This window comes from Ictalurus punctatus, chromosome 16, assembly GCF_001660625.3.
Source record: "Ictalurus punctatus breed USDA103 chromosome 16, Coco_2.0, whole genome shotgun sequence".
NCBI classification, from domain to species: Eukaryota; Metazoa; Chordata; class Actinopteri; order Siluriformes; family Ictaluridae; genus Ictalurus; species Ictalurus punctatus.
This window is the reverse complement of record NC_030431.2, coordinates 12,731,687-12,758,330: the sequence shown is the minus strand read 5'-3', so window position 1 is coordinate 12,758,330 and position 26,644 is coordinate 12,731,687. Positions and strand designations below refer to the sequence as shown.

Below are 26,644 nucleotides of genomic sequence, written 5' to 3'. Positions count from 1 at the left end.
CCACATGTCAACAATGATTGCCTTTTAGAACTCTCCAGATTAAAAGCAATCAGTTTACCAGTTTAAATTCTAAGCAGCTCTTGTAAGAACAAGCTACAAACACTTCACCATTCTCAACACCCACACACACGATATAGTAGCCAGGTCTCCTTCTTTCTGTTTATGGACAACACGTAAAAACGAATGACGTTTCCCGTGAAATCCGGCCCGACAGCTCAAATTATAAATCGTTATTATAGGCTTACTCTTGCGAATCAGGGTAACGTAAGGAGACAGTTTTGAACACTGATTTAAAAATATATATTTTTTATGTACTTGCTCAATAATTTATTTATTTATTTCATTTTACCAAAAGATTTTGATACTGCAGCTTTAAATGCTTTGCATGCAAATTATGTAAAGAAAAAAAAAATTAGATCATAATAATATGAGGTAATAATGGTCATAAAGAAAACTTACCTCTCTGGTCCAGTACTAGGCCGTGGTCTAAATGAGAGGAGATCGTCCCATTTTCGTTTAAACTCCACCTTTGATTCAGTCGCCCATGCTCTTCCCACAAAGCCACTCTGGCACCCACACAGGCCTTCCCACCAATCACAGACATGCAGCCTTTTCCCACCTGTACACACATTAATAATTACAGCATTTTGCAGATGCCCTTGTCCATAGCGACTTTTTTCTTTGCTCACCTGAACTGTAATGCTGCCCCTAATAATTCTATATCATTCTAAACTGGGGGAAAAAAAACCTGATCAAAACTGTAATCTCTGCATCGAGCAAGATTACATTTCACCGTGCTCAGATCCTTCATTTCATAGCAGCTATGCTGATCCGTACTTCAGGTTTTGCTGACATGTGCAACAATACAATTGGCTTAAATTTCCATAATGCTCTATAGTTACAACTCTATTTTTAGCCATGTGGCACTTTAGTTCTCGAGACAGTGTAACAGGAACGCAATTACAGCATAGTCTGTTATGGAAAGCTGAATCTGTGCTTGGACGATGATGACTAGCACATATTTAAATAGTACATGTTTCCACACTGAATAAGTATAAAGTTCAATAACTATATTTTTATTATATAGTTTTCATATATATAATATCAAATATATTATAAGATATATAACAGTACTATAATAGTACTCACAATTCAGAATACGTGACTATCTATGCCACAGTAAAAAAGAAAACACCACTGACTCTTACATCTGGTAGAAACATCAACCAGTGTTTTGGATCTTCAACTCTCAGCACCCGAATGATTAAAACACTGTGCTATGTTTACATTTTAGAAGGGTGCTTAATTTTTTTTTTTTTTTTTTTTACAGTGGGGTCCAAAAGTCTGAGACCATAATGAAAATCTGGGATTTAAAATGTTCAATATCTTGAATATGTAAAGTGCACCTATTATGGTTTTGAAACGTGCCTAATTTTGTTTTAAAGGTCTCCTACAATATATTTACATACATCCAAGGTCGAGAGAACACTTTGATGTGCACATAATTTAAACTGCAGCATTACCTTTGTTTCCTCAGTGTCACAAACAACTCGTTAAATGATCCGTTCTAAAGAATTCATTCTAAACTCCTCCATTCAGAGAGCATACTCTGCTCTGATTGGTCAGATATCCCAATCTGTTGTGATTGGTCTACCGCTGTCAGCATGTTTCAAAAAAGGAAACACCCACTACCATAACCAGTTTCAGCTCCATCTGTTCGCGAGCAGCCGCTGAAAACTAGAGGCAGGGCTTTTTATTACAAACCTATGTAGATTAGTACAGGAAGTAAGTCTGGAATTACTAACGACTTGTTTCAGCTGTTCAGAATCGCTACCTTCTTTTGGGAGTCAATAACTATATTTGTCGTGCGCTTACATTTTGGAAACTTTACAGACTTTTTACATTCACAAACAGCTCTGTAACACACTGCATGAAAGGTAATATCTGAAAAAACCATAATAGGTGCACTTTAATATTCAAGATTCAGGATTTCGAGGTCCCTATTTAAATGTATCATCCGTGTTAAGTACTTTCTACAAAAGGTCAGATGTGCCTAATCTCTTCTATGGAAGCATGTGTTCAGACATGTGTTCATGCCTAAGGATTCAATCTAAAATGGATTATAAGGTTTTCCACAAACATGTGGAGTTCATGCCAGCTTCAGTGCACGCTGTCATTAAAGAAAAAAGGGGACAAACCAAATACTAAGAGACTCATGTAAATTCTTGTAAATACTTAAAAGATTCTATGTTTCCCTCAAGTTGTTGCCAATAATATAATTTGTAATGAAAATTGTATTACACTGGAAAGACAGAAGCAATTTCACTGGTGCTCTCAGACTTTTGGACCCACTGTAACAGGTGTTTTTCCATAAATGATCAAATGAATAAACAACCTTTTGAACAATCCTTCTCTATATTTATGTGAGGATTTCACTGCTGACCTTGCTCTTGAGCTGAGACTGTGTGTACAACCAGTGCTGTGCGTCTTGCCAGTGTTCAGCAGGACGCAGTGAGAGTCTGGCTGGACATGGGCGTTCCCCAGTTCTCTCTGTAGTCAGTGCCATCCCCAAAGCTCGATTCTGCACCTGCACATACGCCCTTCGCTGAGGAGAGAGAAAACATTACTCATACATCAAATAACAGTGTATATTCACCACCTTCCTAACTATGGCAAAAGACAAGTACTGGATGTGAGACTTATGAAAGCCAACACTGTTGTACATGGATCATTGCCATGACCTTGTTGAAGTACCTTCCAACCCCCCATCTAAACCTGACTAAAATTTTAAATGATGTACATAGACGTGTTTTTAACACGTCTATGTACACTTTAATTAAGATGGACAGAAAAAAAAAAAAATCCCAGAAATGCTCATCCTACATCTTCACTCCCACATTTGCTGTCTCTAAACATAAACACATACACAGACATTGCTGTCAGCACTATCTAGTTATGTAAATCCATAATATCTTTTTAGGAATGAGTGGGTTTTATCAGGGCACTACAGACCACCGCTCACACACACACGCACACACAAAGTCCCAAATGACTGCAGAAGTCTGATAACGAGTGGGTGAGATTTTCTGTCAGAAAAATACAAGGAATGAAAAAAAGGAAGAATGTAGGAGCTTGAGAGAGTCATTATGAATCTATTTTCAGCACTAGTATAGAAGCATGAGCACTGCTCACCACTGAAAGCCAAACAAGAACTCAAGCATTAATTACTTCAGACCAAATTTGATTTCAATCTCCATTTTGATATAGCTGTCATATTTTACACTATTTCCCGCTGTTTCCCTACACGTGAAGTCAGACTCGCACTTCTTTCCTACAACCTATGAGTTTGCATCCCATTAAACTGGCTGGCGCTCACCTGTCTAAGTGGGTGGAGGGAGCCGATGGTGTCCCAGCCACTGTAATCACTCCAACATGGAATCTCGCCTGTCTGCAGCAGCATCTGACGCCCTTTAAACTGGCTGAATTCATACGCTACCCACCTGTACGGGCCACCGGCAGACAACCCGTTATCATGTGAACTCAAGCACAATCTATTTAAATATAACACAACAAAAGATTGAGGGAGTTTACAGGCCACTGTTGACTCGAAGAGACTGAGTAAAGAAGCTGCTCATGGTCTCCATGGGTAAATCTGTCACGGTCTCCAACCCCTCAAACGAGCTCAGTGAAAAAAGACTGACAGATGGCTCTGAGAAGCTCTGCATGGTGGAACACAGACAGGCTTACATTAGTATTCACACGACTTAATGTAAAAATCTCTGAAATGTCATTCGTTATGACTGCTGCATAAATTAGATGCATATATATTGTAACTGACTGTGACCGCTTCAGATTTTCAACTGACACCTGACAGCTATTTGGTCAAAGAGCAGGACTAACACTTAAAAATCCATTCGAATGTCAAGATATAAAGAAATAAGACTTTCTATTCAATTTAATAATAGTTGTTATTATTAAATGGAACACATTCAGGAGTATTCAAAAATAGAAAAAAAATGAATTTTTTAGAAAGTCTAAATCTAATGTGTTTCATGAATCAAGAGCTTACATATTGAATGGGTTTGAAGGATTTAATGGCTGTTGCCATGCAGCCAAAGGAGGTGAAATCTGGATAAAGACCCTCTTCAAGGACAAACTGGTTACCACAGAAACCCCTCTCATCATACAGCAACCACCTAAACATCGCACGGCAGGGACACAGGGAGACTTTACTGTAAATGCTAAGTGTATCTACTGGCTTCCTGCAGAAGTGGAGGTGTATTTAACATGGTGTTAATGTCAGTGGAAATTGAAGTGTCTCACCTGCCCTGAATTATTCGGAATGACGTGGGATTTAACGTGCCACAGTCTGTCACTTCGCTTTCGAATTCTCTGCCCTCTCCCGCAAAGCATGGTTTGCTGTAGGCACACAGCTACACGCACAAACACACACACACACGAGATACAGAGTGAACACGTACAGAACACTGAACCAGAATGACAGTGCAATTATAGACAGGCATTATGACAGAATTGTCATCTTACAAGTAGTTTCATCCTATTTAAGCAGTATCTAACTGTGCTATATTTTCATACATTTGGGATAATTTTTAACATACTTACCATGAACTTTGGGTCCCTTTCTCCACAAAGCTCCTTAAAAAGACAAAAGTTATTTTGGAATCAGTTAGCAGCATTTCTGATTAGACCAGTGACTGATTTAACATTATGTTTTTAATAGACGTTCAGACACTAAATAAATGACAGTCACTGTCTTTGCTGGCACAACAAAAACTGATCTGTTGCTGAACCAGCATTCCAGTGTGTACTTACCCTCCGTACAGACCGGATGGAGAGAGGTGAACTCTGCCTGTCACCCCAGTCGAGTGATCCAGAGTATTGGCCCTTCTCAAGTACACACTGTTCTCCTGTGAAATATTTCCCGCTGTAGGCTACCCACCTAAAAACATTTCAAATGATCTGGTTACATCCAACTCCAGCTTTGGAAGCCTGAGCAGTTCTGCAGAAGGATTCCACCTTATTAAAGCTTTACTACCACAGCTAATGCTTATTATAGTGCATAAGCCAAAGTCACACATGGAAAGTCAACAATGATTAAACAAGACAAGAGTTAAATGTGAATGCAAGAATCAATTGACTACGACATGACCTAACACAACTCCAGGGAACTTGATAGAAATACCCGTGTGTGAGCATAAGCCAGTACATTACCAGGAAAGAGGATGACATCCTGAGAATTATTAATCCTACAGCATCCTAACACCTTTTCTGGTGGGTGATTAAAAATATTTGCACAGTAAGAAGAAAACCAAGTCAATGGCTAAGAAAAATGCACATGTGAGAAACTCTTTTGTGTATTTGAATTTTCTATAACAAATTCATTATATGTGGGAAGTGTTATACTCACAGCCTATGTAACAAGGCTTGATGAATGTGCATCTAAATTAGGGATGCTCAGATTGATTGGCCGCCAAGCGGTATCGGCCGATAATCACATTCTAGATTCGTCTCAATAGGTAGTCTCTAAATTTGTCCGATCTCACGAAGTGATCACAATTCGATGTCGTAAAACATGCGAGGACATAAAACACATGATGACGTTAAACTTTAGCGCTGCATCACCAATGTGGAATTATTACGAGGTCTCAAAAAACAATGAAAAATTCACCATTTGTTCATTGTTCAATGTTCATTGTAAAATGATTCTCAATTAAAACAACAATCTACAACATTACTCTAAGTAATATAACCAAGGCAACATATGTGGTATTACCTTATCTGGAAAAAAAAAGTTAACAGTGAACTATCGGAATCGGTATCGGTCGATCACGACAAGAAATCTGTAATCGGTATTGGCTGCAAAAATCCTGATCCAAGCACCCCTAATCTAAATATCAATTTACTGCAAGACTGCAAGTTTAAATGACGTAAAGATCGAACAGATCAGTAAAGAAATCATACTGGGATTGCAGTGTGAAAATACTACTCAACTTTCTTCCTCAAGAGCAAAAGGAGTATATCATCAAATGGCACTGAGCCTAGAATATTGCAGCTTCTTCTCTAGACCCTGTGATATAAATACAGTATATGAAATTGCTAATGAATAAAAAGATCCTTAATGTCTTACTCACACTCCACTTCTAACATGGATGGTGTTGGCTTCATTCACTAGCCCAGTCTGCTGCAGGTCTGCCACATCCTGGTCCACAAGCTCGATCTGCTCTCCACAATTATTAAGGAACACTGCAGGCTCAATAAAATCCTGGAATAACCACAACATGTCCAACTTAACAAAACCACTTCATACTGCTCAGGATCCAAATAGAAAATAAATCAGTTTTTCCTAATCTATTAAAGTACAGAATGATGCAAGAGATTTGCTAGACAGAGTTTTGGTCTGGTTTGTAGATTAGAGAATAAGGCTGAACCTTCTATACCTCACCCCTTGCCTTTATCCATCTCTCTTTTACTATGTACCCCCATCTTGCTTAATTTGATCAATGGTGGCCGTAGCAAATACTTGCTATGGGTCATCACGTGCTGTTTTCAGAGCGAAACAAGTGCGAGTCGAACCGGGTCAAAGCCTTAGAGCCTCAAATTCAAAATCTGTCCCACTTTTAGCCCCCACCACATGCACATATATAACTGCTCTGAGACTGTGCATATTTGGAAGTACTTGAATAGTTTCATTCTTGTAGAGGAGATGATAATAGAATAAAGATGATAATAGGCACATGTTTAAAGTGCATGTCACTGTGCTTGCATGTGTATATACCAGGGGTTGCATAGTCTAGTCATCTAACACATTTACAGTCACCGCTGTGGGGATGTCAAGTGGCAGTGGTAAAAACAATGAGGAAGACGATAAGAAGGTGTAGACAGACAGTATTAGTCTGAAAATATTTCAGACTAGGTGGAGCCAACTCTACAGTCAAAAATAATGTCTTTTTAAATATATATATTTTTTTGCTTTAATAGACCATTAACACTTTGATATCACTTTGCAGGAAGTGATATCAAAGCCATGCATGCCAGCTCAATGAGGCCAATCTAGTTGTCAGACGCTACTGAGGCTGGAGTTGAACGTGAAAACATTCCAGACTCTGCTGTAGGCATCTCGTCCTCCAGCCATGAATAAGCTATAAGGAGCTTCCACGATGCACACTCTCAACTTCAGGAACCACTAGCTCATCTACTGTATAGAGGTGCATTTAAGAAATTGGTATGTCCTTAAATAGCGTAATATGATACACAGAATAATTATTTCACACATTATTTTATGTGCATTGTTAACAGTGTAGCCTAAAAAGCATTGAAGCTGGAAATTTTATTTGCAGCCTGTCTAGGGCTGTTAACTGAAGTGCAGTTTGATGCACTCTTTGCTGCACAAATAAAACAGCCTAAAAAAAGTTATGTCCTGAAAAAGTTTTTCCTTAACTATGTAAAAGACAACTAGTCAACTATGCTTTGAGGAATTACTGATCAACTTAGTAAAAAAGTTACTAGTCATGCAATGCATCAAAGTCATACGTCAAACACATCAAAGTGTGTTTCTCTGCATGTGTGTAGATGTATGTACTCACAGCCTGAAGGAAGCGGCAGGATCTTAGAACATTTCCTGGTTCACTGAAGAGCGTGGTACAGTCGCTGTACTCGCCCTCCTCCAGCAGACACTGCTGCCCTCTGTAGTTTTCAGAGGAGTAGCCCACCCACCTGCATCACAGTGCACATTACTGTAACCCTTGCCACAGTAGCCCACCCACCAGCTAACACACAGTATACGTAGAATAAGCTCACCCATCACACACCCTTCACACACACATACACATCTTGTAAATCATAAAGAACATGCCCATCATTAAAACATACTGCCCTAAAATGGGCCCTGTCCCAGGAACTCTCAGTTTAATAAAAGTAATAGATAGAGAGGGAGCGTCAGAAAAACAAAGAAACTCATATCAGCCTCCTTCCACACCCAGTTATTAGAGACCATTGACGAAATCTTTTTATACACACTCACATATGCTCACTTAAACACAGACATGCCCTAAAGTGTGTTAACAGTTCTTGATCTGTTTGCAGAGGGTGGAGAACAGGATTTGTTTAAGTTGTGTCTTGCTGCAGCAATGTTACACTTACACACATACAAAAATTTTCATTTTCATGTCATTTTCACTGCAGAATCCTAGCATGGCAATGAGCACTTAAAAAACATACACGCACACACACATACACACAAGTAATGTGGTTCTAGCTTCGTAACAATCCAGTGTGGTCATGTGACAAGCATTGTGATTTATGCCTGAGAAGGCTAGGTATTCAATTCAATTGTATTTGTATAGCGCTTTTTACAATGGACATTGTCTCAAAGCAGCTTTACAGAAACGTATAAACACAGGATACAGATTTTAAGTGTGCGGATTTTAATCCCAATTGAGTAAGCCGGTGGCGAGGAAAAACTCCCTAAGATGTTAAGAGGAAGAAACCTTGAGAGGAACCAGACTCAAAAGGGAACCCGTCCTCATCTGGGTAACAAATTATATTGTAAAAGCAAAGGAAAGTTCATTATGGTTTTTATATGAAGTCTGTTTGTTGAACTAGTCCACTGTTCAAAGGAGACCCGAGTGCAAAACTGCATGTGGTAATTGCAGTCCCAGGTATCCATCTAGGTATCAGCCCTCATTCACAATTAGTTTCCTTAGAAACTTCACCTTCATTTAAAAAGCATGTGAAGAGCATCACTTACTATGACAGAGCCGTTAGCACCTTTGCGGTGGCGGAAAAACTGTGTTTGTGTGCGTGTGAGAAAAATACTCACACTCCACCAGTGACTCGTAGTGAGGAGACGCATACTACTCCCTCAGCACTTTCTAGACTAGGTGTGTTCTCCAGTAGCTCCTTGCACTGACCCTGAAACAGTGGCTTCTCATACATCACCATCTATGCAGGGACACAAGAGAACAACCATCCTCACTGAGACACGTGGCCACATTACATTTGCAGTATGAATGGCAATGTGACCCAATGCGTTCCTGAGAGCACCAAAAGTATTTCCATTGAACAGCCAGGCTCTCTGTGCCCTGTGCACCATGGACACATTCATTAGAGCTGTTTGAAGGACCACTGTTGTTTTTTTAAATCCTCAAACTCTAACAGTATTCGCCTGTACTCTTGTGACACAATGAATAAATTTATGTATGCAATTCACGTTATTTCAGTTTTTACTTACCTCACTTCCACCTCATATGACACGTGATTAGCCAAGCAAATTTATACATACACACATCTAATCTAGAGTCTAGTTTTTTCTTAAATTTGTCAAACCTGTTCACAATGAGTCATTTTAAAATAGTGCAAAAGTAAGACATAAATAAAATGCATAAATGGTTTCCGAGTTGCCAATTTCTTCCTTAGCTATTGATAGATATTGTAAATTGTCCTAACAAATGAGCTGTTAATTTTAATTGTTAATATTAATTGTAAATTTTAAATGGCTTCCCTGAATTAACCCTTGCTTTTCCTTACCTTTGGATCCAGAGGTCTTCGTACTCTCAGACCTCCCTGCAGGCAGAATAAATGGGAAATACAACATATTTATGTACATAGGACTTGAAGTGTCTGGCTGCATGCAACCAATGCCAGACCTATAAAATATACACAGCTAACAAAACTGCATAGCAATACCATTTAAAAATAAAAAAACAGCATATGCATTGCTTATCTTGCAGATTACACGAACTATGTTATTACACAGGTACACCACTAAATTACTGGTTTAAATACTACACAAATGCTGTTGTGATTACAATGATTGTTTTTGTGCTGTAATCTGAACTATACAGGCAGATGTAGGGTTAGTGTCTATGTCAGGGGTGAGAGAGGTTAATGTAGCCGCACCATTCTCAGTGGACGTAGTGACCGCACACAGGAGATGAGAGCATTCTGTATAGCGGGTGTGGTCAGGCCTCCAGCTTCCAGAACCGTGTGATTTCCTGTGAATCCAACGCCGTCATAGGCCACCCAGCTATGGGTACAAAAGACCAGAACTGGCTTCATGTCAGGAAAGAAACTTGCCTGCCAGCTACAGAGGTACACCACACACAAAAACACACACACACGCACACACACACACACACACACACACACACACATACACACACACACACACACATATATACACATACATACATATATACATACACACATATATATACATACACATACACACAAAAAAGCGAGAGACAGGGACACAGAGAGAGAGAGACAGAGAGAAACACAGGCAGTGAGAGAGAGAGAGACAGACAGACAGGGAGAGAGAGAGAGACACAGACAGACAGAGAGAGAAACACAGATAAGAGACAGACACACTCACAAAAGAAGTCAGTCTGGAAAACTCTGCTCAATTTTGTGACTATAACACCAAAGTGAGCTATATTTAAAGCATGGTGGACACCCGTGAGTATTTTATACCCAATGGTAATTTGAAGGTGTCAAATTCTGCTCCAAGATGTTAAGATACTGTTGTTACACTTCATAATAATGTAAACCCAGACACATCAGCACACAGCATCCGGTGGGGTTTGTTTTTTTTAGCCAAATGGAACAATGAGATCAATAAAGAGGAATACAGACCGACAGTCAGTGTGTAATTAACTCAATCACCCAGTCAAGTGTGTATAAGGTTGCATTCATGCTTTTTTCGCAGTCTAAACTTCCATAATGTCAGATCTAGTAGTTGTATTTTTCATTGACATGCATGTTAATTTTAGTATGGTATGAAATACATAAAACTATGCTTAAAAAAAAAACACCACATTAATAGTCACAAAAGTATCACCTAAATGGTTTCACGGTATTACAGTTACCCTGACAGCCCTGCCTGAAACTGACCTAGGAATATCGGTCATTGCAGCCTTTTAACTGACAGTGTAATTAATCATGAAAAATTACTTTTCCCTACCGAAACTGCCTTATCTCCATGCTCATAATGAATGTTAGATTTGTCCTGGGAGGAGTCACCGCTTTAGTTGGAGCATGATGGCTTTCCCAAAGACCCACTTATACAAGCAGGAGAACAGGAACAGTGGGCCAGGAAGTGGCCTTTCCTTCCACAGGTGCAGTTTTCAAGAACACGCTTGTGACTCAGCAGTGAACAATGCAACACAGCCAGTTGGCACAGACGCCCCTTCAAGCTTGGACAGTGCTGCAGTGGATTTAACGTAGCAGCAGTAAAGTCAGCTTAACTCGAGCTGGTCTAGTTGCTATTATGGCAACGAAAAGCAAGATGTCTGACTCACAATGTTATGGAGATCCTTTTAACAACAACTAAGTTGCTTTTAACAACAACTAAGTATACACAAGATGTCTTTTAAAAAGCTTTAAAAAGAAACAAAACTTGTCAGTCTGTTTAATATTGCTTTGTATGAAAATCACTAAACATTTTACACTTAGAAACTTGATCACAGGTACATTGATGTTGCTTTAAAAGTATGCAGGCAAGTATGTGAACAATGCCATTCATGTTGCTATTGCAACAAGGTCACACATCAAGTATAAACCAGGCCTTACCATCCGGAGTGCACACTGAGGTCAGAGAGGTGGACTGGGGCATGTACACCTATGTCTTCAGCTTCAGAGTGGAGACAAACCAACTCTTCCTTCATAGAACTCGCTAAATAGATATGAATCTCTGGAACAGCATCATCCTACAGACCAAAATAAATAAATATATAAATAATGCACCACCTTTTTCTTGTGAGATCCTTCAATTTAAGAAATGATATCATGTTATGGTGCTGAGCAGGACTGCAGTGGGCAAAGATATTTACCGTCATTTAAAGTCCACCCTCCTTCAAACACAGGGCCATGGTGGGAATCGAGCCCCCACCCCTGGAGGTGTGAGGCGAACATGCTAACCACTAAGCCACCGTGCGAATTACTTTAGAATTACCATAGAATTACTTTGTTATACACATTATACACATTATATCAGTGGTGTAGTCCTAAAATAGCTCTAAAAAAATACATTGAGCGTTATCAGGGCCTAAATAACAATTGTGCGGTCCTCACTAACTTCTATAAACAAAACAAATAACCTCAGATGACAGCAAAAAACAACAGATTTCAAAATGTAGTCATTCAGAAACATTCAGAAACCATGTGGGGGAAAAATAAGTACACACTGTAATTCTGTGACCTGTAGAACTACCGTTAGCAGCAATAACTTGAAGCAAATTTTTTCTCAAATTGTTTTGGAGACATTTTGGCCCACTCTTCTTTACAACATTGCTTCAGTTCATTGGTATGAGGTGTTGCTGATATGCTATGTTTGGTTTTATGGCACTGCATGATGACCAAACATCTCCACCTTAGTCTCATCAATCACAAGGATATTATTCCAGAACATTTGTGGTATGTTCAGATGTAATTTTGCAAACCTAAGTCATGCTGCCATATTCGTTTTGGAGAGAAGGGGCCTTTTCCTAGCTACCCTTTCAGGAAAGCTATACTTGTTCATTATTTTTTGATTGTGTGGTCATGAACATAAACATTTACCGTGCATACAGTGCCCTGTAGGTCACATGATGTAGCTCTTGGGTTTTTCTTTATATCTCTCAGTATTAAATGTTCTGACCTTGGACTGAATTTCCTGGGACTCCTTTCTGGAAGGTTCTCCATATTGTAAACAATCCTTCTCACTGGTGAATGGTGAATTTCTAATTGTTTGGAGATGGACTTATAACCCTTCCCAAATTGATGAGCAGCAGCAATTGCTTCTATGAGGTCATAGCTGATGTCCATTGTTCTTGGCATGATGTAGACACACTCATGATTGCTCCAGAACACCAAACTGCCAGAAGTTGTGCTTTTAAAGTAGTCAGACTTCTTGATTAACTAATCTTTTGCATTTCATTAGTAACATCTGGCTGCTAATTACTCTCTTAATAATTGTGGGGGTAGGAAGGGTGTACCACCCCCAGCCCCACCCCAAATGGTTTCTGAATGTTTTTTGGAATAAAATGACTACACTTTGACTACATGATGTTGACGAGGACCTTGACAGTTGTTATTTAGGCCCTGATATATAAAAACATAGAATTGAAGGAGGGGTACTTTCTCTCTCCCCCTGACCGTACATCCCTGATTTGATTTCAGTAATCTGATAGCCTTAGCAAACACTCAAACCTAATTAGTGATCTGAGTAGACACTGTGAACTTTAAGTAAAGTCAATTTTAGAGAGTAAATTACTGCATATCCTAGTTTGGGTAATTTTGTACCCATTATTTTCTCTGCATAATTTTTTTTTTAACTACATAAGTTTTTGATTGTTTATTCTCTGTAACATTAACACTGTTCTCACTGACAGTTTCCAAACAGGGCATTAATGACAGCTCACTGGTCCAAAAAAATCATTTAGTGTATGGGTCATCAATTTCAGTCCTGGAAAGCCAGAGTACAGTCACAGTTTAACGACTATCCTGCAGAAACTCCTCACCTGGTAATTACCAGGTTTAGTGGGTGTGTTCGAGCAGGGACATCAACAACGTGTGCCTGATTCCAGGCCGCCAGGTCTAGAATTTCATGGTGTGCTATTAGCAACTGTTGGGCTGAATAATTAGTTACAGCTCCAGCAGCATTGGCTGTCATATAATGCATTATGATTTTGTCCTGGTTACACTTCTGCATTTAAGCAGAAGCACCAATTTATCACAAACTCTCTCAGCTACAAAGCAGTTGAATACACTGAGAATGTGTGCCAAAATGCTACAACATTGTGGGAATGCACAAACACTATGCTTTGCCTAGTTTCTTTCCAGTCAGTTTATTACATTAATGAATTATGAGTGTATTTTTGGCTGGACAGGAAATGTGTGTCAGATGCATCATATGACCAGTGAGACCATTAGGATATAAAAGGCAGATATAGACAGAGGTAGAGAAAAAAAGAAGTTTTGACAGATATACCTTCATTGCTCTCCTGATGGAGCCAATAGACAATGTGGTAGGAGCAGAGGGACCATCTCTCTCTCTAGTCTCTCCACTGGTCTGTATAGTCTGTCCCTCTTCAAGCAGGATACAAGACCCCTGGTATCTCCGTTCCACATAAAGTAGCCAGCTGTGACACACACAAACAGTCTGTACTTCCATTACCAATCACACACACACAAAAAAGCACTACACAGCAACCCAGATACTGCCCATAACGATACTCAAACAACTCCAAGGACCATAGTTTCCATAGGGACTAAACCACTCCTTCTGTTGTAGTCTCTTTAAGTTAACACCCTGCCCTGCTAGCTGTCACTGTCAGGCCAGATAAACTGACAAGCTAGTTTAGTAGTAGTGAAAAAAGAAGCTAAAATTACCCTTCCTATCTTCTGTTTCACTCACTTTCATATTCCTTTCAGTTCATTAAGCTTTGCTGTGTGACTATGTTTACTTAGAGGATTGACAAAGTGCCTGCAAACCGTCAGCTTTCAACTGCAAACCTGTTACAATTTTTTTAGCCAAAACAATATCAGGAGTATGAGGGTTAAGTAAAGCTCCAATTTGAAGAAAGTAGTAGTGACATGAATAATCCATCAAAGCACTGCTTGCTGCTGTGACACAGCAGGAATCATCTCATCGATTTGTGTGAAAAGTTTACTGCAACGCTCTCTCCCTCCTTGCTTGGCTTGTGGCATGAGATAATCAGAATCAAAACCAGTAAATCAAATTTCAAAGAAAGTCCACTAAGTGCTAGAATGCAGTTCTTAGCTCCTATCCAATTTCCCGCACCACACATCTGAACCACTCATCTGCTGTCAGCAAAGCCAGCTCAACAAAAGCTTGTTTGAAAGAAAGGATTGGACAGACTCTTACACACACTAACTACAGAAGAGCTCTAGCAACCACCAAACACTCTATAACTAGCATTCAATTGCCACGAGTCCATCGCCTGTAACTGTATTTGTGTGGTTTTTGGCAGTGGTATCTCAGTGATAGTTAGGGACAAAAGGTTTTTGAAATCGTGAGTTCATGTTCCAGAACTGTCAGCAATCGACTATTGGGATCCTGTACAGGAGCTCAGGTACAGTCCCCTCTGAAAGTACTGGAACAGCATGCCCAATTCTTTAATTTTTTAATATACACTGAAGGTTTCATTTGGGTTTGAGGTCAAAAGATGATTATCACGACAAATCATAGACGAGAGATCATACACGACAGATCATACACGACAGATCGGACACGACAGATCATACACGACAGATCATACACGACAGATCGGACACGACAGATCATAGACGACAGATTGGACACAACAGATCATAGAGGACAGATCGGACACGACAGATCATAGACGACAGATCGGAAAAGACAGATCATAGATGACAGATCGCAGACAACAGATCACAGACGACAGATCAGAGACGACAGCTCATAGACGACAGATCGGACACGACAGATCATAGACAACAGATCGGAAACGACAGATCCTAAACAACAGATTGGAAACAACAGATCATAGACAACATATCTCTGACCTGACAGATTTTTCAAGTGACCAAACATGTGACTGACAGGTGTTCCTTGTTGCCCAGGTGTGCCCTGTTAGATTGATTGTTTAAACAAATAGCTCTGAAAGTCTACTCTTGCTCTGATCCCTGTGTTTCACTTATGAAGACTGTATTTGTTGTTAAAAAGTATGAACCAACATTAAGAACAGAGAGCTGTTTATGGGATAAAAGTAAGCTATTTTCAAGATGAGACAAGAGGTTAAATTGATCAGAGCCATTGCACAAGCATTGGGCATAGCCAATACGACAATTTGGCATGGCCTGAAAAAGAAAGAACCCACTGGTGTACTAACAACCAGACATCGAACAGCAGTTGAAGACAGAAACATTATGAGAACTGTGAAGAAAATCGCATAAACAACAGTAAGTCACATCACCCACAACCTCCACAGGACAGGGGTGAAGGTATCACCCTGAAGAAGACTTCGAGAGCAGAAATATAGAGGCCATACTACAAGATGCAAACCACTCATCAGAGGAAAAAATCAGAAGGCCATATGATGTAGCACACCTAGATGTAAATATTAGGAAATTAAAGCTGAAATTCTGGTCTATCACCTCATATTTATCTTTTGATCTCAAATCCTAATATCTTCAGTGTATAGCAAAAAATGAATAAATAAATAAATTTAAAAAAGAGAAAGAATTGGCCATGCTGTTCCAATATTTTCCAAGGGAACTGTATATGCTTAGGTGGAGTTTTTTTCAGCTTAACATGCAAATCGCTCTTGGTACTGCTCACCATGCAAAGCCCACACCCCACGGCAGCATTATGTTAGGCTCAGGTAGAAACCAGAAGAGGAAAACAGAAAATGGACACCCGTTAGTGTGGAACCACTGCATAAGTGTGGTTGAATGTGAGCTCATTTACAGAAGAACAGCATGCATAACAAGCTGGGTAGAATGGAGGTATAACTCTCTTATCTAATAAACACAAACTGAACCACAGACATACACTCCATACACTCCATACACTCTATAAACTCTATACACTCCATACACTCTATAAACTCTATACACTCCATACACTCTATAAACTCTATACACTCCATACACTCTATACACTCTATAAACTCTATACACTCCATACACTCTATACACTCCATACACTCCATACACTCTATAAACTCTATACACTCCATACACTCTATAAACTCTATACACTCCATACACTCTATAAACTCTATACACTCCATACACTCTATACACTCTATAAACTCTATACACTCCATACACTCTATACACTCCATAAACTCTATACACTCCATACACTCCATAAACTCTATAAACTCTATACACTCCATACACTCCATAAACTCTATACACTCCATACACTCTATAAACTCTATACACTCCATACACTCCATAAACTCCATACACTCCATAAACTCTATACACTCCATAAACTCTATAAACTCTATACACTCCATAAACTCTATACACTCCATAAACTCTATACACTCCATAAACTCTATACACTCCATAAACTCTATAAACTCTATACACTCCATACACTCCATAAACTCTATACACTCCATAAACTCTATACACTCCATACACTCTATAAACTCTATACACTCCATACACTCTATACACTCCATAAACTCTATACACTACATACACTCTATACTCTCCATACACCCCATGCACTCTATACACTCCACACACCCCATACACTCCATACATTCTATACACTCCATAAACTCTATACACTCCATAAACTCTATACACTCCATACACTCTATACACTCCATAAACTCTATAAACTCCATACACTCTATACACTCCATACACTCCATAAACTCTATACACTCCATACACTCCATACACTCTATACACTCCATACACTCCATAAACTCTATATACTCCATACACTCCATACATTCTATACACTCCATACACTCCATAAACTCTATACACTCCATACACTCCATAAACTCTATGAACTCTATACACTCCATACACTCTATAAACTCCATACACCCCATGCACTCTATACACTCCATACACTCCATAAACTCTATACACTCCATACACTCTATACACTCCATAAACTCCATAAACTCTATACACTCCATACACTCCATACACTCTCAGCCTACATGACTATAAGTTAGCCATAGCCCTATGTTAAATTAATATATACATACTTATAGTAAGCGGCAACCACAAGCTAAAAGACAGAGCAAATGATGTTTAAAATGGAGATTTACTACACAACTGCAGTCTGCTGGCAATGCTTCTGCAATGGCTGATTTACAGAACCGTGAGTGAATTAAAGAGAGATTTCTAAAAGTCATGCTGCAGCTAAATTTAGGTCGGAGCCCTGTTTTAGTCCGTAATCCCATCATGATTACATTTATTGTCTTATATTAACAAACAGTGCAATAAACATACTTACCACCCTCTCTGGGCCTGGATTGTGGCTTCTTGTGGAAACAAAATTCCCTCTACATCCTCCACGTCCCCACAGATCTCAACCCTTTTCCCACATGGTGCCAGACCCTCGTAGATGTGCAGCTGCGTCATTAGGCATGGTCATTAGAGATTCATCATCAGAATACAGTCATTAGAGATCCATCATTAGGAAACAGTGGGGTACTATACACTTTCGTTTTTTGATGATCGAAAATAACATCAGAGTCAATTAATAACAAATAAAATACAATACAGCCAACATTTAACACCACTTGCTGCTTAAATGAGATAATGTGCCAACAAATCATCCAAGAAGCATCTGAATTCCAGATTTAATAGTTCATTTAACCTTACCAGCTACACCATGCAGCTCAGATCACGCTTAGCATTACGTGTGTCAATCATGTTTGGTTTTAGGGAAAAATCAATTGCGTCAATTAACTGGAGATTTTATTATATAGATGCATGCCAATTTAAACATGCATTTAAATAAAGCTCATATGTGAAGCTCTCTGTTCAATGTTCTTTGAAGATATTGTACCTGGTTGAAGAATCTGCATTCAGCACAATACATGAGTGTATAATTGTTAACTGTTGCTGTAAAGTAAAATACTGGAAATCACTAAGATGTCTAACTGCTGAAGTACACAAGACAGCAATGAATAACCAGTTATGAAACAGGGATTAAATCTGTGACAATACAAAGCTTTGCAGGGATTAAGCCATGTGATAGAGAGGGCTCTATCAGATGGCTTAATCGCTCCAAAGGTTGTGATCCTCTAGTTTAAATCTTCATTAAGGAATGTTAGTTGCGAATATGGAGTCGCAAGGCGGGTCATTTCACTATGAGAGATATCAGAATAATAAACTTCGATATCATGCAATGAGATGAGCAGTTAGGATAAGAGAAAGTGAAAGAACTAGAAAGAATGTGATGTAAGAGCAAGACAAGAATGAAAAAGGAGCATAGCTGGGAGAAGAGACAGAGCCCTTACCAGAGTAGGTCGAGGACGGATTTTCCCAAACTTTACCATCTCTACCTGTGGAGCCAGGCAACAGATAAAGTCATCAAACTGAGACGCACCACTGCATACTGTAGTGATCAGTGAACACTACACTTGATACAAAAATGCTTACCAAGGTAGTAGTGGATGAACTTTCCCCATTAGGACAAGATTTACTCTCTAGTGTCTCTGCAGCAAGTAATGGCGCTACATTGGATTTCAAATACTCATAAAATGGAGACTTGGCAGTCCTTACAGCACTGCTCAGAGTGTTTTCACAATGCATTCCCCCCAAAACTCTATCCTGTGTTTCATTGGTTTTCTGTTGTGGACTAAGGCTGGGGGGAGAATCCTCATCCTTTGGAGGTTCTGTACTGAGGAAAGATGTCCCTGTGAGCTGTTGGTGTAGCAGCAAGCTCGACTCTCCAACAACTGTGGTATCATTGTCGTTTTCATCATAGCGATCCCAAAGGGGCCTGAAAAACTGCTGTGGGTACTCTGGTTCATCTGGCCTGTCTTCCACATCCTGCTCTGTCTCAGAGCTGCTAAATTTGGATGATTGCAACCTCTCACTGACAGACTGTAAGAGAGAAAGGATGGAGGAGGCTTGCTGTTCCTCACTCCGCTGCTCCTCCTCTGTGGCCGGTGGCACATGCAGCACATCGTCCCGTGAGGCGTCCTCTCTTCCACTGTCTTCCTCGTATATTGGGGAAAGGGAAAACGGGTATATCTTGACCCGGCGTGCGCTCGGACTAAGCAAAGGCCCTGTGTCATTCACAAACACTGTGTCAGTCTCCTCCTCTTCGCTGATGACGGCAAAGGTGCCAGGGAGTTCCAGGTGAGGTCTAGCTGAGACAGGAAAGGCTGCCAGCCTGCCAGCTGCTCTGTCCAGGCTCAGTTCTATTGGGGAATCTGACTTTAATGCATCATCATGCTGGCTCTGTTCATCATTAACCATGACTTTAACTGCTCTGAAACACTCAGGGTCATCGCTGGAATCAGCTGATGTGGCTGAACTGAGCAACCAGATAGGTTGTAGACCAGCAGAGACCTTCTCCTCCTCCTGGATCTCACCATCTGGCCCATGCTCAACAGCATATGCTAAAGATGGCACATCTGGGACTAGGCTTGGCTCCAATGTGCCTGCACAGTTCGATGACCTTTGTGTACCTCCGCTCTTTATATCCTGAGAAACTAATATGGGATTGTTCAAACTCTCACAATTGACCAGATGAGGTTCTCTATTGTCAAATGTATGGCTTTGGACCACTGACAGATTTGGCCTGTCCTCGTTTTCAGAGGAATCTTGTACTGGAACTACATTATTTTCAGCAAGCTGCTCTGAAACTGGGTTACTAACTCCAACTTGAGATAAACTATATCTAATGCCCTCTACCTGGCTTAATTCCATAGCATTATTGATTGTAAATACATCACCTGAGTTCAAGTGCAATGCAGGATCATGATTATTGCTTTCTGGATTGTCTTTGGCTGAATACTGAAGCCCTGTGTCATTTGTTTTCTGTGAAAAACAAACATACTCGCCCAAAACACACTGTACCTGCCCTGTGTTTACCTCACATAAAGTTTCAGATGTGGCTGGCTGTACAGGGGTTATATTGCTATCACCAAGAGCATACTTGGGTAATTGTTCATCGTTCGTCTCAGTTCTGGCAGGTCCTTCGTTCTCTTCAATATCTACTCCAAGTACTAAAGTATTGTGAAGCAGAGAGTCCTGTCTATTATTTTGAGAGACAGAATTCTTCTCCATACACAGCTCCAGCTCATCTGGGTAACATCCCCCAACTGCTTCTTCTTGCAGCTCCTGCATGCTAAATAGTCCACTAGTGGAGGTAACATCAGCACTAATAGCCACACTGTTCCGGATGTCTGTGTCTGATCCAGCAATGGACTCGTAGCCTGAGGACGGGGTTGACCGACTCCCATCTGCCTGTATCCTGCTGCCCAAAGTCCCATCTGAGATGGTTGACTGGGGATTCCCACCACCCTGAACAGGTAAATGTTCTCTCAATGCCTGTCCCAGACTGGCTGCTCCATCCATGCTCTCCTTTGCTCCCATAAAGATGAGATTCTCCATACCCTCAATAAACTCACCTTTTGATAGAGTCTCACTTTCTCGCTCAGAAATGTCAATCCTCTCCAGAGCAGCCAGAGCATTTGTAAGAATGCTGTCTACTATCTTTTTGGACTCTAGCTGTAGCATCTCTCGGTCTACACCCAATTGCTGTGTGTCTTCATCCTGCAGAATGAACTCTGCCTGCCAGACAGCATGTCCTGAAATTTCTGCTGTAGATGATAACCCTGGGGCTCGGGTTTCCTTATGGTCCCATCCATCTAGGCCAGAACTAGACAGCTGGCTGTCCTGACAGGAATCAGGAGCAATTTTCAAACCCATTTTCAAAAAGTTTGTGTGCGAGTTGGAGGCAGTGTTAATTTTAGCAAAATGAGTGTTTAGGTTTGTGGCAGTATCAGTGTTGGTTGGCTGCATTTGCGGAGTATCTGGGGTTTCAGCTAAAAGACGAAACATCAGCTCATCAGCATAGAGAGACTGTGAATGTAGACAAGTCTCATGATCTGATTCCATTGTCAGAGGTATAGATTCAGACTCGGATGGCTCCACCTTATGGGTATGAGCTACATCAACAATAACCGTCTCTAAAAGAGTAGACCTACAGGCATTATTTTCATTAGCACTCAACATCTTACCAGTTACCATTGGAGCAAAATCTAAAGAATTTATTTTGATCTTGGTGTGTGTCTGTAAGGCACTTGAGCTCAAAACGCTCTGCATTCCTTCTGTCTCTGCTTTACTGCAAGTGTTGGGGTGTACAGTGGAAGAGCCCACTGAAGCATAGCATTGATAATCAGAACTAACACTGTTTGAAGATAAGAAAGTTTTCGGGTTAGGCTGTCCTGAATGGATCTCGGTGGGGGAGGCTGCTACAGGACTGCCTGTGTTTGCCTCATTCTGCTCTGTTTCTTCCTCTTCTGAGGCAGACAAACCCACATCAACTTCATAATGCCCCTCCTCTCCCTCCGAGATTGGAGAATGAAGTCGCACTTCCTGGTTCCTCCTCATCTTCCTGATCTTCCTAAGGCCACGGTATGTCACATGTGTTACCACTGGGGGGCATGCCAGTGCACGGCGCCGCTTCTGCTCTTCTTCTTTCTCCTCGTTCTCTTCTTTCACAGTAGCTGACTGGTTCTCTATTGCTGTATTTCCATCCTCTTCAGCCAAAGCCTCCTCCTGCAGCCTGGGGGAAAAAAAAACATGCAGAGACATCCATTAAGACAATATAGGGTTAGGGTTAGGGTTAGGGTTATATAATAATAAGTCTGATCAAATCCAATTTAAGGTGCAATCATTTGGTTTTAACAATGGTCTGGTTTTAGCAATTCAAAATGGCAGGTTTCTTCTACTGTACCATTAATAAGTTCAAAATACTGGTCATTAAAAAATGAGGAACAAAATGTAGAACCATAGCTGAGGAAAGCAACCTCAGAACAGCCAGGGTGACTCATTTGGTGTTGACACCAGGCTCCATACACATCCACTGCTTTGAGCAGACACTCTACTGTATGTCCAACAACTGACGTGTAAAAGCACCTACTCAAACAGCAGTTCAAGACCAGTTTTCATTAAACATTTATAACCAGCTGCTACACAAAACCCTGGTCTTCCCAGGGGCATGGTGCTGAGGCACTCAGAATGCAGCTTTACCTCACAGGCTTAACAATGTTCCTTAACAGGATTAAAGGTTTTGTTTTTATCAGGATGCTTTTATAGCTCATTGACATGAACATACCGACTGATCTTCCTACAAAACAGTCATCTGTGGCCAACTGAGATGCTAAAATAATGCTTTCCTAAACACTTAATTCCTTGATTTCTGAGTGACTGGTTCTCCAGTGTACAAGAACCACTCTAATGGATCATACAACTGCATATTAAAGCTAAACCTTATCCCGACTTATCCTCTATCTATTTTAAACCAATTAAACAGCTGCCTTTCAATACAGCAAGATATACACTCAGTCCTAAAATTGCAAATGTATCACAGGGAATATAAAATTACTAGTAGTATTATAAGCAAAATCTCATCTTAACAAATGAAAGCTACTCTGTGTGTTCCCTATAAAAGACATAAAACTGAATGCGGTTCGAAATCTCAATAGTGTAAAAGAATAATTTAAAAACACAACTCAGAAGAGACGTTAAAAATACACAGCATTTCATGTGGGAGTGGGAATTTGTGAGTGTGAGTGTGAGTGTGTGTGTGTGAGAGAGAGAGAGAGAGAGAGAGAGAGAGAGAGAATGAGAGCAGAACAGAGCTGGCACGCTGTCACTCTTCAGACTATTCCTAGCAAGCCGTGCAGCGAGGCTTTCTCGGCTGCGCCTGAAGCCCATCCTCCACAGACAAGTCTAAGCAAAACTAAGACTCATCCTAAGAAGCATCCAAAAACACATACATACATCTCCCTATAAACTCTTTTTATAATTGCTTTTTTAGATAAGAAACAACATACTTTAATGTTTTGTAAGCTACAATGTTTAACAGTGTTTTTCTCTGAACCTGATGAGATATAAGCAAAAGCTGGAAATGATTGAGTGGAGCTCCATTTAGAAGCCAGTTGTATTTTTTAAGCACAGATTTTCTCTTGTTTCTGTCATTAAGACAAAAACATCCTACGCCCTGTGTGCTGTTAAAATCACCTCCAGGCACCAGTGGGGGGTTACAGACCATATGGAACATAAGGAGCATATGGACCATAATTTCATCCTCATTACCATACCATGAGTCATCAATACTCAGACAGGGGGAGAGTGTGTTTCAAATTCCATGCAAGGTTTATCTGGGGCCCTGTGTCTGTCCACCCATCTGTATAGACAAACTGGGATAGCTTCATGTGCAAGTACACACACGCACGCACGTGTACACATGCACGTGTACACATGCACACGCACACCCTCCTTGTGAGGACTTTCCGCTGACATAATTATGCAGCTAACACAGCTAATTAATGCTATACCTACACCTAAACCTAAATAACTTTGTTTAAATAAAAGTCCACCAGTTACCAGTCCTCACAAGTTTAAACTGTTTAGATATTCTCCTCACAAAGACAACGCAAACAACTCAAAAATAGGCTGTGCAAGTCAAAAGAACTGAGCAACTGACCTTGCAGCATTAAAAGGAGACAAGATATGTTGACAAACCTATCTGCAGACGTTTTTCTCAAGCTTAGAAAAGCATATTGTATTCGTTCAGACAAAACTGACTTTCACCCTGAGGTTAAACTCTAAAAACAGGCATTCTACAGGACACTAATTTCACAGTTTACATTTTGTGCTCTTCAAACAGTCTTGTCTGTGCCATGTGCACAAATTGTTATGGGTACGACTCTCCTCTGGAGCGGCCTGCTTGCTATGCAGTGCTGTCTCTGCTCTTTAATGGTGCATAGCGCTGCACTCAGAAGCACTTCTACCTCAGAGAAAGTAATTCTATCTCGGTCATTTTAGTTTGAATCACTTTGCTCTCACAATCAAATCTAATTATTTTCTGCTCTTATGCCCCAGGAGCCTTTCTGGTACAACGCCACGCACTTCCGACATCCCCTATCATCAATGATTCAGTTAATCAGGCCTCCTCCTGGCTCCTGGTCTGCTTCCGTCTCCATCTTCATCTCGCTCGGTATGTACATAAAGTCAGGTTCCTTTAGTTAATTGTAGAGCTATGAATAGAAGCTCTCTTTGCCCTAGTTTAGTAGCAGAGCAGAAATCCGTTTGGACTTCAATGAGCACGCTCTCAAACTCTTTCTTTCTTCACTCAGACTCAAGTCCTTTTCCTTTCTTGTCCTCCGTGTCCACCATCAAGGACCAGATGCTTAGGTATAATCACACAATCATACACTCAGAGCTCACCTTGTATAACACTCAAGAGTTTTAAAGGACCCTTTGTGTCCACACACACACACACACACACACACACACACACACACACACACACACACACCATTCAGTACAGATGCCTCTCCCAAAAGAACTCGCTGGAGAACAGTCGAGGATGAGCATTTTTCTTGCAGAGCACTTGACGCAATTTGAGCATGTACAAGAAAATGGAGGCATTCAGGCTTCTCCGTGCATGATTAAATGATGCCGCGTCTAAAGATAGATTGCAAAATCATGCTCACACACACCAAGCGAGAACACTGATAAGACCAAATGTTTCTCTGTGATGATTATTTAACAGTGCTATCAGATTATTCCCGAGTCACATTCACATCCCATGGGGGAATTCTTGGTAATGACTACTGCACTCTTGCTTGAAGTCCCTGGTGATGTAGGTTTTCCTCTGTGTGCACATGATTTCTACCAAGAGACAGATACAGGCATATATGTGCACCATTCCCACATGACACATACTGGGCTTGAGCATAACAGATACCTGCCATAGATTGCATTTGAGTGATATGATCGTTTTGAGTCCTGCAGGTGCGCGTTTATGGTCTTGAACTCGGACAACAAGGATGAAAAGAAGACAGAAATGTTGAAATGGTCCTGAGAAGAGCGTACACACCAGGAATGAAAGACTGTGTTGTTGAATAACTGGGCACTGATGTATCAGATTAATATCCAGACTTAAGTTTTTGTGTTGTGTGATGACTAGTGTGTTAAACTGATGACCTTACAGAATCCTTCTAAGAAAACACTTAGACACAGACTAAGCCAGAAAGAAACTGAGAGCTTAGGTGGAGTGAAATAACCCAAAATGTCTTTAAACATATTGTAACAGCAGCAGGACCTTTTTTCCCCAGTTGAAAAAACTGCATTCTTTCAGAGATACAATGCTGTACAGTTCATTTCATATCAAATCGTGGCATCTAAAAGTGAAGGAGTTCTGAATATTATTCTAAAGTTTTAGTGGTATAAAAAGGCTACACATACCCCTGTTAAAATTAAAAGTTTTTGTGATATTAAACATGAACCAAGATAAATTAGGTACGATTTAACGATAGAACAACTAACGAAATTCAACTATTCAACTATTTTTTTTAGTTTGTAATAATTACATATGTTTTAACTAATACTTTGTTGAAGCACTCTGTCTTTGTGGTTTTGTGGTTAAGAGTCTACCAGTTAAGCACATCTTGATTTGGCAATTTTAATCCATTCCACACTTGTAAGTTGATCTCCTGTGCACAGCCCTCATCAATCATTCCACAAGTTTCAACAGGATTTAGATCTGGGCTCTGACTGGGCCATAATATTTTTTTCCTTCATCTTCAGCTGTATCTTTTGTGCCAAAATAGACTGCTATTTGTAGCTTTCCATGATTCCCTCTATCCTGACTAGAGCCCTAGTCCCAGCTGAAGAGAAGCAATCCCCAACCATAATGCTGCCACCACCATGCTTCACTGTAGGTATATGGTGTTCTTTGGGTGATAAAACGTCTTGTTTTGCACCTGTGTATGCTTTTGCAAGCTCTATGCATAGCATGGCTTCGTCAGAAGAAACCAAGAAGCTGTCAAGAAAATCCTAGAGAAAGAGCTGAACTTTATCCTGGGTTAATCAGAATCTCTTCACTGATGACGTATAATAAATTACTTTCAACATGACTTGG

At 40.3% G+C, this 26,644-nt stretch overlaps 1 protein-coding gene across 3 annotated transcripts in view; it reads right to left on the bottom strand.

The window, feature by feature from the left end:
* Positions 1-26,644, bottom strand: part of LOC108277064 (uncharacterized) — a 44,430-nt gene that overhangs the window by 1,542 nt on the left and 16,244 nt on the right. For 2 of the 3 annotated variants that reach the window (XM_017489375.3, XM_047161097.2), the window contains 18 exons: positions 19,135-22,276; positions 18,993-19,037; positions 17,981-18,099; positions 13,988-14,138; positions 11,590-11,726; positions 9,919-10,102; positions 9,547-9,582; positions 8,840-8,961; positions 7,605-7,734; positions 6,153-6,283; positions 4,834-4,960; positions 4,624-4,656; positions 4,324-4,433; positions 4,070-4,196; positions 3,592-3,719; positions 3,377-3,500; positions 2,444-2,605; positions 460-619 (listed from right to left, as the gene is read on the bottom strand). In XM_017489375.3, coding sequence (XP_017344864.2) covers positions 460-619; positions 2,444-2,605; positions 3,377-3,500; positions 3,592-3,719; positions 4,070-4,196; positions 4,324-4,433; positions 4,624-4,656; positions 4,834-4,960; positions 6,153-6,283; positions 7,605-7,734; positions 8,840-8,961; positions 9,547-9,582; positions 9,919-10,102; positions 11,590-11,726; positions 13,988-14,138; positions 17,981-18,099; positions 18,993-19,037; positions 19,135-22,276 — 5,168 coding nt within the window. The remainder of the gene's footprint in view (positions 1-459; positions 620-2,443; positions 2,606-3,376; positions 3,501-3,591; positions 3,720-4,069; positions 4,197-4,323; positions 4,434-4,623; positions 4,657-4,833; positions 4,961-6,152; positions 6,284-7,604; positions 7,735-8,839; positions 8,962-9,546; positions 9,583-9,918; positions 10,103-11,589; positions 11,727-13,987; positions 14,139-17,980; positions 18,100-18,992; positions 19,038-19,134; positions 22,277-26,644) is intronic. The other variant, XM_047161098.2, reaches the window with a different exon arrangement.